At 39.6% G+C, this 19064-nt stretch overlaps 1 protein-coding gene across 3 annotated transcripts in view; it reads left to right on the top strand.

Moving 5' to 3' along the window:
* Window positions 1-19064, top strand: part of LOC110981618 (uncharacterized) — a 64013-nt gene that overhangs the window by 10502 nt on the left and 34447 nt on the right. For all 3 annotated transcript variants that reach the window (XM_087130973.1, XM_087130971.1, XM_087130972.1), the window contains exons 2-8: window positions 3965-4084; window positions 4602-4703; window positions 9883-10131; window positions 10857-10982; window positions 11881-11970; window positions 12237-12473; window positions 17065-17172. In XM_087130973.1, coding sequence (XP_086987099.1) covers window positions 3965-4084; window positions 4602-4703; window positions 9883-10131; window positions 10857-10982; window positions 11881-11970; window positions 12237-12473; window positions 17065-17172 — 1032 coding nt within the window. The remainder of the gene's footprint in view (window positions 1-3964; window positions 4085-4601; window positions 4704-9882; window positions 10132-10856; window positions 10983-11880; window positions 11971-12236; window positions 12474-17064; window positions 17173-19064) is intronic.

The following is a 19064-nucleotide window of genomic DNA, read 5'->3' as shown; positions in this document are numbered from 1 at the left end:
TTTTCCACAACAATAATTAACTGATATTTACATGGGCAAAGGAAAATTGATACTTCCATGAAAGAAATGTTTAGTATTACTCTTACAAAATAATGTATTCATATTCCCACACCTCTCAGATACAGTCAATTCAGTTTTTCTGTCTTGTCCTTTAAATTGTATATTCAACCTTGAATTTCTCATGTTCCACCTTGACAGATATGTCAATTCTTGAATTCGTGAATCCATTGAACAAAGACTAATCAACTCTCAAATGGAAAAGAGTGCAAAACTCTCTTTCGAAAATAGTGAGTCACTTATAAAACCACCGAAGAAGAGTGAAAACCAATATAAAACGAATGATAGTTTCCGTTTATATGGCTTCTATTTGAGAGTAACATTTCACTTGTTTAGAGTGGCTTTTCACTCCTTTGGAGTGTTTTTCACTCTTTTGGAGTCTTTTCCTTCTTTTCAAGTGTATCTATGAGAGAATCAGTCCTTTTGAGAGTAAGGTTTTCACTCTTTGCCTTTAAAGTGTAATTCTTTAATTACGTCACAAGGTGAGACGAATTCCACTGAAATATGTCCACATCGAACGGACGAATGTTATATAAAATGATTGACCAGTGCCTAAATATGCAACATTTACGTGTTTTTGAGACAAATATGAAGTTAACTGATTTCTAATTAAAATAAATTAAGCTCAAATTTCACGCATTTTTATCTGAATCTAAAGAACGGGCTTTAAGGTCTTGGTAAAACTTTAAATTTTTTTTGGGGGGGGGTTAATTCTATTACGTTGAAGCTTCTCAGGAACTCTATTAAATAAAAAAATACAAGTCTAGTTTAGGCTACTTTGTATATGTATAAGGCCCAGCAAACAAGAGTTCACTTCCATCAAAACAATTTAAAATCTCTTCGAATGTTGCGATTTTGCTCATTTCTTGGGCTTTTGTTTTATAATAATGGCATCCACCTCCGTTTTCGTGTAAATACTGTCCGTTTTAGTCCAATGTTTGGTAGGCATTCATATCTTTATTTTCGTAGTTTATTTCCCTGAAATTTTACGACCTAGTCCACCTACCTTAAGAATTATCGAAGTATAAGGGATTTTTAATATTAGGTTACATTGTGGTTTGTTATCGATTTTCGTGGACAACTGATATTCAACAATTTCTTACTATGTGATACGGCGTAATCGATTAGGTGTTTTCACACACACAAAATATTCTCAAACCCTGGTGTGTAATGGTTAATATGTACTCAACAATCACTACCTTAATTAGATAAAATCTCTGTAGCAAAATACTGGATATTGTATGACGATTTCTTAAAGGTTGTTCTTGTTTGCCTGTGCAATGATCATATGGATTTTTCTCCAAAAAAGCACTTTGATGTACATACGGGAATACGAACCAGGCAGAAAAATGCCAAAGATAATATCGGATGTTTCGTTTTACGTTGAACATCACACAGCGTTTTTCTTGCTTCCCTTATGCGTGTAGTTATAACGTCTTTTCTGTTTCTAGTGCCTATGTCAATATATAAATCAGCTGACACCTCCACAATTATGAAATGAAAGAAAATGGTTTCGTTTCTTAGGTTCAAGATTCAAAGTGTGCATTTTTCTGTTTCTGTTTTCTTTCCTAGAAAATCCATTTGACCAGTACAAACCAGGAAGCATATTAAGCCAAAGAGACATTTCTGAATGGAAGCCCGTTGAAATTGTTTACCGGTTGATTTAATTGGATTCGTTATCGGCTGCTTCCAAAGCATTCCGACGTATTTGAAGTGTCTAAAGCACCACTTATTGAACACATTAATGTTAAAAAATACCACTTTCATGTCCAAATGCGGGAAGGGGCACTAGATTTCCACTAATTTGAATTTACATACTTAAACTAAACAACTGTGCCAAAAATACGGAAGCGGGTAAGGGCCACTTGTAATTTTTTTTTTCGATTTACTATCTCGCCCCGGTGAAATGATATCATCCTTTGACGACTTTAGTATCTCGATGCAGCGACTTACTATCTCGTTGAATGTCTATCTCGCTGCGGCGAATATTTTATTATTTTTGTAAACCTTATTTAGAGGGTTTTATTTATTGGGCTTTAGATTGCTTGTAACAAAAAGAAATAAAACACAAAAGAAAGCAAAAAAACAAACCAAAAAAAAAAAGTTTCGTGGGGTGAGTATTTCCATATTTGGAAGTTGGGTAGACTACTTTGACTCCCTGGTAGACTGCTTTGTGAAAGGATTTCGCTGCCTTTTCATTTATACTTATACAAATAATCATATTACTGAAGAAAGGAAAACAACCAATGAAATGACAAGTAGAAATGAAATAGTATTAAAACAACCCATCTGCTTAAGAAACAAACGAGAAAAATAACCCCCTATTGTGGTTGATTGTTATTGCTTTCAGCTAGATGGGTCCCCCCAAAGAAAAAATCCTGGTGGCGCCCATCGTCAATGTTTGTTACTATTTCAGACAAAACCTCGATATTGATATAGGATTTTGGAGTTTTAACAGGCAAAACAAAAATGGAAAGGAGGTCAAAGGAACACTGACACACTTTTTCATCAGCTGGCTTGCAATGTCCTGGTTTTTTTGACCTCATCCATACAATCACTCGACACAAGAGGGCCGTGGAAAGTTCATTTTAACATTTGAACACGGGTCTACTCTTCCCCGGTCACATATGCTCGGTCCCCACAGACTGTGCGTACATTTAGTTTGTGCATTCGTGCAGGCCCCTGATACATGATACTATGTGCAGGAATGAGGGCATTATGTAACGTAAAATGCTTTTAGTGTCCAAAGCCGTGAGGTATTTCATGCGTTGCGTTTATGAAAGTCCTGTGTTTGTTCTCCATTTTTAAGTGCTTTATATTAATACATTTCTACTGTTGAATTCAAATGTAACTTTCAAGCCCATTGATTCTGTGTGACACTTGGAAAATGCAGGAAGGAATTAAAAAATAGTCTACCCCTCATCTGAATGTGAAAATTCACAACACAAAATAAGATTTCCTTTGATTTCTTTTGTGTTGGAAAACAAGCCTTGTAGAAATATAACATGTCCTTTTGTTCCAATCAGCAATCTAAAACCGAATCCCACTGCATTCCACCCGAAAAATACATTTGAAAACGATGGCACGCTGAAAAGGACTCATGAAACTATTGAAATATTCGCTGCGGCCGGATGGATTCCACAATTTAACTCACATTTATGTAACGGGTTGTGCGCTTACCAACGGATATATTGATAAACACTGTATGCTCAGTGCTTGTCCGAGAGCTTGCGAAAACAAAAAATATTTCTTGAAAAATTTATACACCAGGCAAGATATGGGACGGAGGGGTACCCCCCTTACCTGTCCAATCCCTATACACACTGTAGACTATTGTTATCTAATGCATCCCCCCTTAAAAGTCTGTAAAGAATTCCTGAGATTCCGATCAAACAATGACCAACACAAAGGCGGGGGGGGGGGGTTCTCTCCGTCCCATATCTTGCTTCAAATGAAAATTTAACTCACCTCGGCGAGATTGCGAGTCGCCGCGACGAAATAGTATGTAGGCCTATACGTAGTATAATATACGTGTAAATGAAAAGGCATCGAAATCCTTTCCACGGCGGCGTACTATCTCGCCACGGCGAGTTAAATCATTGAATGTCTATCTCGCCGCAGCGAGTTATACGATCAAGTTGGTATTGTCATATTCTCGATAGAATGTCATCCAAGGGAGAAAATTAACTTTTCAATGATTTATGCACAGACAAGCTAAACTTTGGTATTATTGCTGGCCCTCTGTTTCCTTTTTTCCTCATTCGTTGTTGCACTATATGTACATTTTCTTTCTCGGAAATGTTTTCAATGAGAATTGTTTTCATAATTGCAATATTGTAGCGTCTATAAGAAAACCTTCTTGCTGTAAGGACCTTTGACCACCTATCAACTACATTGTAACACACAGGACTATCTCTTGATTTGCGAGGCAGTGCAGTCGTAACGACGCAAAGCTCTGTCTATGATGCTAACCCCCTGTACGCCAGGTTTGCCGTGGACCGAGACCTTGGTACATTCTCCCACACGGGTAAGTGTTTTACCACATCCTACCTAATCTAGCTTGATGTCATGATTGTCACAGTTTGATCGGGTAGAGAATTACAATTATGGCATCATTCAGGCTGAACACTTCAAAACGCATAACATTTATTATCGAGTGTTTTAAAACATGAAAATACAACGGAAGTTTTCTGAAAGTGTAGCCGGAAATATTTGTAAGAATGTTGCATCACGTACGATATTTCCTTGTCAATTTCCACTAAGTATGATATTGCCCCTTTTAGTGGTGAATCTGTTTTTAACTTTTCGGCTCCAATCAGAAGAAATAATTCAAACTCATCGTTGAAGGCAAAATCTTAGAAAATCACGTCATTCCGATTACCAATTTGACTTACTCTTCCTGTGTTAATGCGTACACCCGAACAATCAGGGATGCTGAATATTTAATCCTAGTAAGTGTTAAGTGAACGTCGCGTCGGTGCATCTGTTTATAGCTTATTAAAATGCACATTAGTTAATGGCGTGATTCCCATTTATTCAAACAGGTTTCGACACTCCAGAGGAACGCACGAACCCTTGGTGGAAAGTGGACCTCGGTTATGTCTATTGCTTGAGGAAAATCACTCTTGTTAATGTAAAAGATCTTGGCAAGTACTTAGGAGTTTCAGGGCATATAAATCTGAGTAGATAACTTTGCTGGGTTAATGTAGCCGTGAGTTGACACAATGAACGTCAGGTAAAACAATATATTTGATTTGACGTTAGTCTACCGAATTGATGCTGTTTTATGTTTACGTTAACAGTATAATAGTGATTGAAGGTTCTGAACCCAAGTTCAAGTCTTATGTAATATCTACAAGTAAACGAAATGAAAGGATAAATATTGTGCCAAAAGTACATAAAGGATATACTGCATGCGTCACGTATACGTCATAAGCAATATCGAATCTTAGAATTACTCTGGAATTATTTTGCTCAACCCAGAAAGCAGCAATATACATTAAACTTAAAAATTCCTTGATCAATCAAATATTCTTTCGTTTTAAAATTTTCCTACAGTGTCGTACACGTGTTGTCTTTCGCTGTGCACTATGTCTCATTCACTTAACCCTTTTAGTGCAAATCTCATCTTTTTCACTTCTTTTACCATAGCTGAAATAAGAACGAGAAACAAACAAAAAGATTGTGTGTTCATGTGGTATTCTATACCTAGTGATGGTAAAAGCTCTTTCCGATGCTTTTACAGTTTCTCTTAATCGCTTTAACACGGTTACTGCAACCTAATGGCTATTCATCAAACAAATAACCCAATTCATATAACACTGCATATGTTAACTTCAACTACGAAAATTCATGCTAGAATTAAAGATTGTATTCAAATTTTAAGAAACTTTTGCACATACCACCGTAAAATCGCGCAGACTTTCCAACAGATGATTAACGCCCATTGACAAACACCGAGAAACAGACGAAATTATGACAACAGTCAAGTTTCAAAATTATATGACCTCTATCTTTAATTCAATATCTGCATTCAACGTCTTTCCAACAACAAAAAGCACAAAATGGTCAATCAGTGCCAACAGAGAGTTTCATTTTAAGGCAACTGCTTTCGAAAATGGAAAAGTAGTTTGCATTATGCTTTATGGGTGGTCATTTCTGTAAGGCCACATGTGCTCCTCGACGTCGGAGCGAATGTCGTCTCTTGTTAGGCATCCGGGGAAGAAGCGTCTCCCGTGGCGGATCCAGAAATGACACGCCTAATCGTCGACGTATTCGCATGCTTCTTCCATAGCTTGAATAAGAGTGACTCTCTCGCTTGGATTACGCTCGTAGACCCAGCAGCACGAGGTGGAGAAAAACTCCTTGATTGGGTTAAGGAAGGGAGAATACGGTGGCAGGAAGATCTTGGCAAATCTGGCATGAGAATCCAACCATTCATGCACAAGAGCCGCATGGTTGAATCTGACATTGTCCCACACGATGGCAAATGATGCCAGCCCTTGATTGTCAAGACCTCTCCCTTCTAGTGGTATGAGAGTGCAAGCCAAAAATGCGATTAGTCTTACCGAGTTGCACGGCCAAGTTGAGCATTATGAACGATGACGTCATTTCTCAAAATTGCCCCACATGGTGATATTTCTCCCATGCTTACCAGGTACATTGACGGTAGGGGTGTGCATTTGCGGGTATTTTTAGAACCGGGTACCCGTTTTTTGTTAACATCGGGTACCCAGGTACCCGGAAAAGAGATCGCCTGATAATGGCATTGCGCGCAACCCGGTGGATCACATGCCCGAAACACGGTTCTTTTTGGTACCTAGGAAGCAAGCAGAACATTGTTCTAAACGTTTGAGTTAATCTCTCCTACCTTTTTATCACACGGAATTGTTATCTTCAGTTTTCAAATTTTGTGTGGATGTATGAAACAGAAAAACAAATCTTCACGGGAAACGTCAGAAAAAAGAACAGAGCTGCAAACCACGTACATGATATACGCACCTGCAAACGCTCAAAGGAAATGTCCCGGATGCTGCATGACCACGGACACGCGGAACGCATGTGGCGTGCACGAATGGTGAGCGCTGGTCGTGTCACGTGCGGACCAGATCAGTGCTCTGTACGTCACGGGTAAAAAGGCTCAAAGTTTTATGTACAAAAATACCACCGTAACTCGAACAATGCCCACACCATTACATCCACTTATTTTGAAGTTTCTGATTCAAAAAACCGCCACCAAAATGCTTCAAACGGCGTTGAAAGAATCGGAAGTCTATATAGGGTCAGGAGTCATCGCAAGTTCATTTCTTTTCTGACGAGGACCAGTACGTTGCATAAATCAACGTAGCTGCAACTGTGTAATCCTGGCTTTCAAGACGCTGAAACTAACCTGATTGCAACGCGGGCCCAATTGTAGTCCCCTTCAGGCAGTCCAATCGCTGACACTGCAGCAGCCATGTGACCGTAAAAAGAAAGGTCATGTGACCACACATAAGGAAGCCCAAGTGAAAAAAATAGCAGCGCTCCATGTTGTTAAATGACTAAGCGATACGAAAGTTTTTCCACACGAAGGTACGTACCACAATGAAGTGGTTTAGTTTTATAAATACTTTTTCAGGATAACTCCATTCCCCTGAGGTTCAAATTGTCGAGATTTTAATGCATAAGTACTTCGACAAGGAAAATTTGATTGGCCGACTGTATTATGACTTGCACCTGTCAACATTTCCTTTTTTTTGAATGAAAAAATACTTCGATTTGAAATGCTTTAGTACATACAGAAAAAAATCATTCCTGCTTTTTTGGTCAATTCCTCATCCACAGTTCCGGTGAATTACTGAGGAAATTCAAGTTGCTTTAATTTAAAATAATGTTGAAACGGAATATTTCTTGGTATAAAACTTAACTAAACTGGTTCTCTGACTCTTTGGGTTTTTAGCGCACATTTAGTGCTTTGATTATAAAAAGAGGCCGATCAACCGCACAATTTGTGCGTGATCACTACTTACCGCACGCCGTGTGGAGTCCCAGTACCGCAGGAATATTACACAATCCGCTCTCGCTTCGTCGTCAATCCCGACATAAAGTAATTTTCATTCATATTGTTTTATTTGACAAAAATACTCTTAATTCAAACAGTAAGCACTACTTATTCTGCACAAAAGTCATTTAGGCCGACAGGGTTTGATAGTTACAAATACAGTCATGCAAGTGTACATCAACAGCGCTCCCCCCTTATAAGACAAAACTCCTTCGGTCTCTTGTTCATATAGGTTTGGTACAGTCATTTTCCTAGTTCCGGATCGCGAAAATTATTCAGTAAGACTGCAGCTAAAAAATCCTCAAATTTGAGTGAAATATGGTCAGAAGTCAACTTTGTGTTTGGATATACTTCAATTTTTTTTTTCAAAATCTAAGCTTTTATATTTGGATTCACAGGATCGATCGACGAAAGTGATGATGACACCTTTCCTAGTTCTGGATCGGTTTAGGATCGAGACAAAAACGTCTTCACAAATAAAAAGTAACCACACGAAAAATCCATTTTCAGCCAAAACCATTGTAAAAAGTTGCTTTTCTAATAGAGAATCTTTTAATTTTGAGAAAATTAGATGAAAAATAAGAATTCTAATGAATTAAAAAGGTAGAAATTGCGTACGGTTTGACTCGACTTTTAAACTGTACAGTGAGCTATCAACGTTATCCTCCCCGCGCCGCACAGTTGACGAACCCATTACGTCACATACATTTCTGCTGCGTCCGTGTAGTTGAGTTCGCAACGACTTTGCGTGGTAACGCCGCGCGATCCGAGAGTGGGGGAAAAGCTTGCAGTTTTCGCTAAATTAACAAAAACAGAAACTCTAAAAAAGTCATTTTAATTAAGTGGACATTAGATGCAAAGGTTTATATGACTATTCAATTTAAAGAAATATTTAAAATCACACGTTGCGAGTGACCTATCGCCGGTGAATTTTAGTGGTTTTTTCGCTCTTGTGAACTAGGAAATTCCGGAACTAGGAAAACGACTTGCGGTATAATGGGCGGAGTGGGTAACAAAATTAGCTGTCGATCTCCGAATTCAAGTTTCATGTATGACCGCGGGACCGGGTTTTCATCGGCACGGTGGTTTTCCATGAAGTCTGTCCTTCAGTAAGAAATTTCACAGACATTTTATGCATGAATGTTTGTTCCTAATTTATTTACTTTTTTACGGGTACCCGGCCCGGAAAAATGGAACCGGGTTTTGAAATCGACGGGCGGGTACCCGGGTACCCGGCACAGGCCTAATTGACGGTGGCTCGCTGTCTGATGACATTTCGGCCTTGCCGTCGTCTCTGGTTAGGTTGAAACCAGTTTCATCCACGTAGGTGTATTCGACCTTATTTGAGTAATTTTCGTAGTGGGCAAATTTCACGACAAGACAATTTACATGTATGACATGTAAACCGTAGGGCCTAACACTATACATGCATTGAGTGTCTCTCCTGCTTACCGATTCTCATTTTGAAATATCCATATGACTGATGCTGCAGTAGGCTTGGGGATATTGGGTAGTACCCATTGTCCAGCTTCCCTCAGTGTTAGCTATGACTGATAACGTTATTAATGAGAGTCGCTAGTATCTCGTTGGACAAAGTGAGTGCCTGTCGTCTTCCTCTCGCTCTTCGTTGATGACCTCTCCCTTGGGTTCTGACTACTCCAGCTCGGCCATGCCGTTCTTGTTCCATTTTACACAGCATTCCTTGAGACACTCACTTGCGGTCCTTTATGCAGCCAGTGCTCTTCGAGATGAATGATCGATTTCATTAGGTCCTTTGCATTAGTGCGCGTGTTATGCGAATGATTTCAGTACACCAATGCTTTTTCCAATTTGAACACAATATGCCTTTAGTTGAGAGAAGAATGCATTCAGTTGAAAACCATGTGAAAGTTACATTGCTAACCTTTAATGAGATATGTAGCAATTTGCTTGCGTATTGAAATCTGTGCAAATACAATAACAGAATACCTTATGTTCCACACAAAATATGCGGAGTTGTGAATGGTGCAGTTTCAATCTGGATCATTGTCAGTTAAGTTGTAGTTGCAGTGTTAAAGCGATTGAGAAAAATACGAAACTTATACGAAACTTGAAAGAAAATCTACGGTTGGATTTGACTAAAGTTTAGCAAAATACAAACAAAAAAAGCTTTAAAAAACGAGGTGAATTCAGACATCATCCCAAGACCCCTATAAAAAAGGGGTGTTTGCTTTGTGAATTCCCTCCTGATCATATAGGATCCATAATTAAGTCTGGTTTTTTTTTACTGTTTTCCACTGCGGTAGCTTTTCGATTAGAAGATGCTGTAGTGCGCGCTGGTTTCAACTCCAACCATCTGTTAAACCCGGAGATAGGACGGGTCAGTAGCGATCAAGCTAACAGCCGAGCGGTGGTGGATTTCACTCCTGAGCCGTACGTCACCGCACGATACGTCAGTGTGAGTATCATTCGCAGTGGGGCAGACGCCATAGTCCAGTTGACTGAGGTTATGGTGGAGGAAGGAACGACAAAGCTGAAGGACGCTTTACCAACAGGTGGGAGCAGTAAAAAGAGGATTTTGCTTATATTGGGAAAAAAATTACCCATCTTGATTGGAAAGATTGTAGTGTTCAAAATATTGACATGACGGATGCACTGCGTTTTCTCTATTGGGTGTCTAGTTCCTTATCATGATTGGTTACAGCATCAGCAAGCTGTGTGTAACAGTGCTATATGCTTTCATTGAATTTGATTTTCAATATTAAGGAGAGTGGCGGAAATTATCTTTGGATATTTTCTTTTCAAGTGGGAGAATCAGGTATGGTTCAATATTTTGATCATCATGTTCAAAAGTTTTCTGAGGTAACTCTTGGTCTTTTGTCATTTTATTTATTTCATCACTTTCTTCTCAGAGTTTACAGAAATTCACGTCTGGTTTTAATTCTATCTATTTGTCTGTATTGTTCCGATCTTTTCTTTCCTATATGATCTGTTGTTAGTCTGGTTTGTCATTGTTTTCTCACCAGGGCATGTCTAAATAAGACTGTCGATTATGTCTCTGTATTTGAGCCTTTTTCATTTATATTTTACACAATTATTTTCTCTTTTTGTAAAGTATTTTTAAAGATAGGCATGTTGAAAAGAGTCTTCTGGGCACCTGTACTTAATGGACCTATGGAAAATATGGCTCAGCGGTAAAGCAGTACTGCGGAAGGTGTTCAAGAAGAAGGCTTCTTATCCGACTTAATTTTTCTCTCTTTCCTACTCACGTTCCTTGAAGCGTTAAATTTAGCTGCCCGCCCAAGCAGTCAAATTTCAAGTTTTACTGACCAAAGCGGTATCTGGGACGCAGACCGAGCTGTGGACGGAGTCCTACAGTATGTAAGCCCATACTGCAGCAGAACAAGTAAGGCTGGACTTTTTACACCAAAGAAATTTGCAATCCAATCAATCAAAACAAAATTTGTGACTTGTAAAAACTAACAAATCCTTCACTTGTTGAGATTTTCTTATCGGAAGAATGGAACAAAAAAGGGTTTGAAGTGTGTTGAAGGATATTGCACAGGCGGTATTCTTCTGGAAATAAGGTTTACGGGTCATTCCATTTCAGACCAACACACCTTTTGACCTTCGGTATTTAGTTGTTAATTAAAATTAAAATTCTGGACATCAATGAATAATAAATGCGCACTAATTTTTAGCGGAATCCGCCCTTCCATGTGGTCAGGGCAGAGATCAACAGAATTGGACACTTTTCACTTAAAAATTCCCCCTTTTAGTAAAAATGAAACCTAACCCTCTCATTTTTCATCAAATATATGCAAATAAACAAAGTATCATTTTGAAACCTTTATAAACCAAATGTATTTGAAAGTATGGTTCCTGCTCTAGCAGAATCTGCTTAAACCTTTCTGGGCATTATATAATAATAAATGTTATGGCAATTTTTTACAGTTAGTCAGCTCTGTCAATTTTGTATGAAGTCCTAACATAGTACAGTTGTACCCTAGCACCGTATGCTCTAAAATGACATCAATGAAGTTTGAAATGGTTTTGAGAGCCAGAGCAATCTCACACAAAATTATCATTTCATTCGAGGAGCCTGTTTTAAGAACATAATTGAGTCTTAATATAAGAGGGATTGTGTTGATGTCCAAGTTGTGACTTAAGGTGGCTTCATGAGATGTAACACCAGTGGTCTCAAGAGCTTAATTTACTGATGAGATAGATACTGCATATATGTTCTATATATTGGCACCCCTCTGACCTTCAGTACTGAGATCTTGCAACTTGATTTCCCTCAGATGTCGAGCAAAATCCTTGGTGGAAGATAGATCTGACATCCTTTCACTGCATCAGCAAAATTGCAATCAGGAATATAGATGATCTGGAACGTAAGTTGTTCAGTCGGCCTATTTATTTACAAAATCATGAATGATTGTGATGACCAATTTCAGGGTGTTTTTGTCTGATCAGACAAAGACTGCGTTTCTTTATGTTACGGTGGCATTCAGCTCGTAGAATACTAACATAAACACGAAGAAAAGGAATGGAGGTATTCCTCCCATACTTAAATTCTTTTTGTTAAGTATGAAATAAAGGCTTAAAACCCCTATTGACGTGGTCCTCACGGTATACGTAAACATGTGTTGCATTTTAGAGACAACGAGGCTGAATTTAGAGCATGCTGTTGCTCGTGCTGGCCTGAGTGCCACGTCTACTGGTAACGCGATGTGTGGATCTCCAGTGACCCAGTACCAAGCCTTGATCAATGACTGGATTGAATTCGTGTGTGATCCGTCTAGACTTGCTCGCTACGTTAGCATCAATATTCCCGGCGAAGCGGCTCTTATATTGTGCGAGGTGATAGTTTTACAGTGTGATCTCCAACCTCAAGGTGAATATTCTTACTCCTAAATTGCTTCTCAGTATATCTTTTCACTAGCAGTCAGATTCCTGGGTGTATCCTTGTCTTGTTTTGTCCATAACGATGTTATCAGTATCACAGACTTCTGTTACGTCATCGTTTGAGATGTTTTAGATAAAAACAGCTCACGTGTTTTCATATATTCCAATTGATTTTTGGCTTTCTACGTAAGTCTGTCGACTGAGTAACATTAGTTTGTATAGTTCTCCTTAAGATCAAAAGCCGTCGGGAGCATCCGAAAGATCCTGTTTTGATGACGTTACACTACAGCTCTGCGATTTTATACTGTTTCATTACCTCGGGGCGAACGCGCCTGCATGCTTGATCGCTGTGTTTGCTCGAACTTAATTGTGTATTACAAGAGGTCGGAGATAGAAAGCGACATGGAATTGCTTTTACAACGACATTGTTAATCAGAACAGTCAGGTGATTTCAACATTGTATCGTATGATAAAGTTGAACGGACCCAATTTGAAGGTCTTGATGAATTTCAGGCAGATGTCATTTGCCGAGAATGACATCTATTTCACTCTCCGGTTTTTGCTCTGTTTTTTGTGCTATAAAGCCCCTTCTTATGACTGCAAGTTAAAAAAAACTCTCGGGGAACAAGAGTGGAATCATGACATCATCAAATCGGAAGATTCGTTTACCGCCCTCATCGACGCATTTTTTTGGTAACTCTGAGCACTTTTGCGATGGACCTGAACCCCCAAATGATGATATTTTTCTTTAAATGAGAAGAGAGGCTGCCACGTTAGTCATTGTATGAGTAATAATGACCCATTCCCTGTTATATAACGTTTTTACATGAAATTAATGTGGCTGATCTTTAAAGCCGATTGCAGGTAGCTCTGTGAAGTTTAAAACGATGTCATGCGGGCACAAAAAATAGTTCGAAATCAAAAGATCTTTTGATATTAAAATGTAAACGTTTCAGGTCAAGGAGTTGTCGATAAATGTATATAGCCAGACATTGAACACTTTGATGGGCCAGGTCACACAATGACGGAATTAACTTGGCATGGGTAAGGTTTTCCATATGTATGTTAATTGGCCATTGACGCAACAACCTTAGGGGCTTGTCGAAGTCGGAAGAACAATTCCTGATGAATTGTTCTGGGCTGGAATAGTCCTGTAAATCTCTTGAATTGCAGGCGGGGAGCCTTTAGTTTAGAGACAAACTCGCTACATCGACTGGTGAGTTTTGTAGCTATTTCTAAGGTCCTATGAGTGGCTTATACATGGTACAAGTTGTGTGATAAAATCTGCAAATCTGTAGTGTACAGAAATATACATATACCTGCACATCAATTAATGTATAATGCATTATGGCCTACACAGGGTGTATCAAGGAAAAGTAAACATAGGATAAATTTTCAAAAATGTGGTTGTACCTTTTGGTGAATGGGGTAGCTTTGCTTTGATTAATTCCAGTTTCTTCATTCGCATTCCATGCTTCAATGAACAGTAGAAGTTTCAATTTTGGAAAAAAAGTCTGCTGGGCAAAGGTGTGTAAGGGCTAAAATGTCGGATCTGTCGGATGGAATAAAAAATTTAAAAGGAGTTTTCCTTGCACACATAAAATAAATAAAAAAAACCTTCAACCTCCTACCATCGACACCAAAACAATCTCATTATTTATCTCATCATTACCAAGCAGAAAGGGGTTAACATCGCATACATTTCTCGCTGAATTTTAACCCTCACACATCTGTGCGTAAGGGACTTTTATTTTCCCAAATTCAAATTTCCCGACGGTGCTCATTGAAGCGTAAAATGTGAACCACGAAACTGGCATCAATCAAAGCAGAAGTACCTCCTTCATCAACGGGTACAACCTGATTTTTGAAACTCGGCCCTAAGTCATTTTTATGGTTATTTTCTGAGTCTTTTTTCCCGATTCACCCTGTAGAAAGTACTTTGTAAGTGGAGTTGGCAGCATGTATCTGGTGTATGAAGTTTATATTTTTCTTTATTTATTTGTTTACATTAGCACTACAAATTGTCATAACATGGAAAAGATTTTTTAAATGCAGTACAAGTAATTATCCCCAAAAATTACTTACAGTATATTAGCTTCCAAAATACACACCTGTAGATATACCGTACATTTACTTAAAAGAAACCAGCTCCATTAAGAAAACAAACTAAAATGAACAGAAATCACAAAAGAACCATGAAAACACCAAAACAAGACAAATGAAAACACATTAAAACACTAACCCCCTCCCTTGATGGAAAAATAAAATCGACTAGTTCAAACTGGCAAGGTGGTAAAGGGATGGCGACTGCGAAGGTTTCTCCCATGACACTATTTCCTGATAGGAGGCAAATTGATTTAGTAATTTAATTATGAGCCAGATCTTCAGCAAAATCTGCACAGTGCTACATTCTCATAAGTCGAATTCACATGCATCAGGGTGGAGGTGTAATTATCATACATGTAACTCCCCAGCACATTACTCCACAATGTTTAGGGAAATTGGTTATTTATCTTATGGAACCGAATGACATGAGTTTATGAGTGTCTTTGTTCGTGTTGATTATTTTTTAATTGTATGCCTTATATAAAGTCACTTTAATAAAAAAAAGACCCGGAAGTATCAAGGTAAACCTCAGACTGGCCAAACTGCCTCCCTCCTTACTCATCACTGGGATTAAACTACACTTGGTGTAGTTCCCCTGGAGGATTTGTAAACCCATTCGCTTCGGGTAGACCTGGTAGAGTTCCCCTGGGGGTTTGGGAACCTTTTCGCTTGGAGGAAACTTGGTACACTTCGAAGTTAGGTTTAGGTTAGTTCTTCCATCCGACCTCAAGCTTGGAGGCCTACCCTCTCGTATTCTGAGAGGGGAGGTCGGGCCCCAGGCATATTTCCATAGAATATACAGGAAGCATGGAGGCCTTTATTTCATCTTACTGCAAGTTAGGTTAGATGAGATCTCTACCCAACTTCACGCTCGGAGGTCTCTTCTTTTGGCTTGTACTTTTGCACTTTGAGGGGGCCAGGGCCAGGTTGCAGGCATATTTCAACACTTAATGTAAAAGAAGTAAGGTTGTTGTCCCACAGTACTTCTTGTCGCAGGTTAGATTAGATCTTTGCCTGACTTAATGCTTGGAGGACTTTCTTCACCAACCGTCTCGTGCCTTGGGGCGGGGTAAGTCCGCTTGCTTATTGTTGTTGTTGGTTGCATGCGTTCGTCAGGGAGTGAGGACAATGGAACCGCGCACATTATCTACAGCTACAGTCGTGGCTTAATAATCCCACTCTCACGTGACAGTCTCTCCGGCAGCTAGCATGGATATAGGGGATGAGACCTGGCGTGGAGGCATGGACCGCTGTTCTCTGTTTCCTCCTTTGCCTCTTTTCTTGCAGCAGGCAGGGGCGTTGCTCTTCAGCCTGACAGCATGTAACAATACTATTTACAGGAAGTAAGGCGATCCTTTAGCACAAGACCCTCTCTTGAACGCGCGGGGTACGCTTCGCAGGCTTATTTCGATCTATGTTCGGGTGTTGTGACGCACACAAATGGCATGCTGCGTTTTGGCCCTGCACTCCGCCATATCCCATACAAACGAGTGTAAAGGAGGTAGGGTGGTCCTTATCACCCTCTTGATTGGAGAGGGACTGTGCCTATTGTCCAGTTTGGATGTGTCTTTTTTCAGGTTACATATCAAACGGTACGTGGCCTCCAAGTTAAAGAGGGGCTTTGCCCAACTCCAGGCTAGGGGTACTCTTCCCTGGCATTAACCCTTTGTATCTTTAGGGGTAGGGACAGGGCGTAGATGGCTGGGTTAGACTATATTCAAGACGTAAAGTAGTCCTTTGGTACATCGTACCAAAGGTTAGTTTTGCATATTCTTACCAACTCCTTATTGGTCTTTTTAGCTTCATTGTGCAGACCATTCTTTGGCAGGATAGAGTGAGCGTATTGGACCGATCATACTTGTATTTCTAGTTAACTTCCTGCATACTTTTCACTTATTTAGATACGTGATGTCATGTATAAGAAAATATTGCCAAATTTAAAGTTCTTCCTAATGCACTTAAAAAAACAAACTTGTTACAGTGTTATTTATAGTTAAGCCAGGTCAGTTTTAATTAATTAATTGTAAGAAAAACTTGTCGGCTGTAATTGTTTATTACCAGATTCAATTATTCCTGCGCAATGAGTGAAATGCATGTATTGCTGAACTAGTAAAGTGAGCTTGTGACCCGACCTAAAATAGTTTGTTGGCAATAAGTTCTGCAGTGGCAGTCGCGGCAACAGGCAAAAAAGTGTTATTCTGTCCATTCTATCCCAAAGGGATAGATGTGCATACTTATCTCATTAGAAGGGGTCAGGCTGGTTTTTTTTTAGCAGGCCTAACTGTCCCTGATAGATAGGGGGAATCGATCCGATATTTTCTTTTTTACAGTTTTTGGATTCTGGTTTATAAACAAGTCTATCGAAATGCTGATGCCTTTAGTTACATTTTCGCGTAAGAGGGGTTCAAAATATCAGATTTTGTTTAATGCATTTTTATTACACTCTTTTGCTTTTATGATGCACGTTGACTAAGCACTTAATATGACTGAGAAACCAACCAATCAGAGCTCTACGATAAATGGACAGGATGCTGGAAGAGCCTTTGACGGACTCCCAGAAGAACCGTTCTGTAGCGTCACGGGTAAGTTCCCTGCCTGGTTTTTGCTCACCGACTTGATCAAAGAGAAAGCACGTGCAAGAGAATTTCCTCATCGAAATGTACTGCAGTCTACCGAAATTTCTCTTGGTATGCTAGTGCGGTTTGATTTTTGCCCATAGGCTGTTACATGCACAGGCTCTCTATGATCAGTCTTTTTCAAATCCAGAAATAGGAGATCATGGACGGGAAGTCAGTACGCCCGCTGAGTCACATTAACTACTGTGGGTATCAAACACAGCAACGTGTGTTGCAGTACTGTTTAGCAAAAAATAAAGCCTTTTCTTAGTATAGTATTAAGCACATCAGTTTGTTTTCTTAGTACTGTGCCGACCGTCGGGTTTATTTTGGGTAAATGAAACTTTGGACACTTTACTTTTGGAGGACGCCTTGTTTGTTGATGTTTGATACCCACCATAGGTCACCCAGTCTATTCCCACGAACTGCGTACATCTGCCGGAAACACTTCATGAAACATTACATCTATGCTTTGGATGAATGATAACCTCACTTCCAGAGGTGGTCCGAGTCATTGCTTTCAGTGGATCTCCATCCCTCACATGACGTGTTCTCTGGGCATTGTATGATCTGCTGTGTCTCTATAAGGGTAATTGGGAGTGTTTAGCGCTCTTTGACCTTTGGCCTAGAAATATTAAAAGATCACACGAAAATGTATTAAAATAACAATATTATCATAATGATATGAATAGGAATGAGGTATAGGGTGCAAAATAATGTCACGGGGTTGACCTTTTGTATGGATGCAAGGGAATAAGAATATAAGGGTCAGAAAGTCTGGCATAAGTTGACCTTTTGTAAGGGAGGAATACGAATATCATAGGATTAAAATTCTGGTACAGATTGACCTAGAGATGAACAATGTCACCAAGATTGGCTGGTTGAAGCTCAAGTTTGATTACCCAGTGTTAAATCAGTGGCGTAACTTCGGGTGGGGGAGGGGGCACATGTTCCCAAGAAGATTCTCACCCCCCAGATTCCCCCTCCCCATTTGAAATCTTTGAATAATATACTTTGATATGTGATACCCCTAGACAAAATACGTACACTCCTGGAGCCCCCCTTGAAATTTAGCCATAGTTATGCCACTGTGTGAGATGCACAACTGTGAGATCATCCATCGCATGGGTGACTCTCCATTCCAAAATAAGGTCAAAAGCTTGGCTATTATCTGGAAATAAGACCAGTCTACACATTCATAGTGCAAATTCAATAACTTTCACGACTCATAACTGTAAAATTGTATTAATGTTTTCTGAAGACAAAATTTACACTTTGAAGAGAGAAATAACGGCGGGATAAAAGAGTTGTAAACATCTGTCTACCCTTTAGAATGGTGGGTCACCTAACCTTGTCCATTTGGGGGTTGCTGTTGTTGGGCTTTTTTCGCTTGAATTTGCCGTCACTCGGCAATTTTCAATGCTGAAATTGATCTGAGCCTTTGTGGCAGATGTTGTGCCATACTGGCATCTCGTATACTTGATATTGCCAGGCGTCTGCTAACATCTGCATGCCTTGATTTTTTTTGGGGGGGTGTGACATACCTTGTGATTTCTTGCCAGATATGAGTGGGATTGTTGCCAGATATGAGTAGGATTGTTTCATCTATTCTTCACTCAGCCATGCGCACACGGCGGCCCGTCAGCCAAGGTCAAACCTCGTGTCAGAAAGTACTCGATACCAAGAATACAACATATCTTAAAGACGTGGGTTTCAGCATGGAGGAAGGACACAGGAGTTTGAACTGCCCGGGCTATAATATCTGGCCGATTACCGTTTTCTGACTAGCCAGAGCGCAGCGAGCGCTTGCTACACATCACTTGTTTCACAACCACGAGACCCGTTTGTACCCTATGATC

The sequence above is a fragment of the Acanthaster planci genome, linkage group LG21, assembly GCF_054643075.1.
Source record: "Acanthaster planci isolate LZ-2023a linkage group LG21, COTS_SCS, whole genome shotgun sequence".
Classification (NCBI taxonomy): domain Eukaryota; kingdom Metazoa; phylum Echinodermata; class Asteroidea; order Valvatida; family Acanthasteridae; genus Acanthaster; species Acanthaster planci.
The sequence above is the reverse complement of the archived record's forward strand: the minus strand, read 5'-3'. Positions and strand labels throughout refer to the sequence as shown.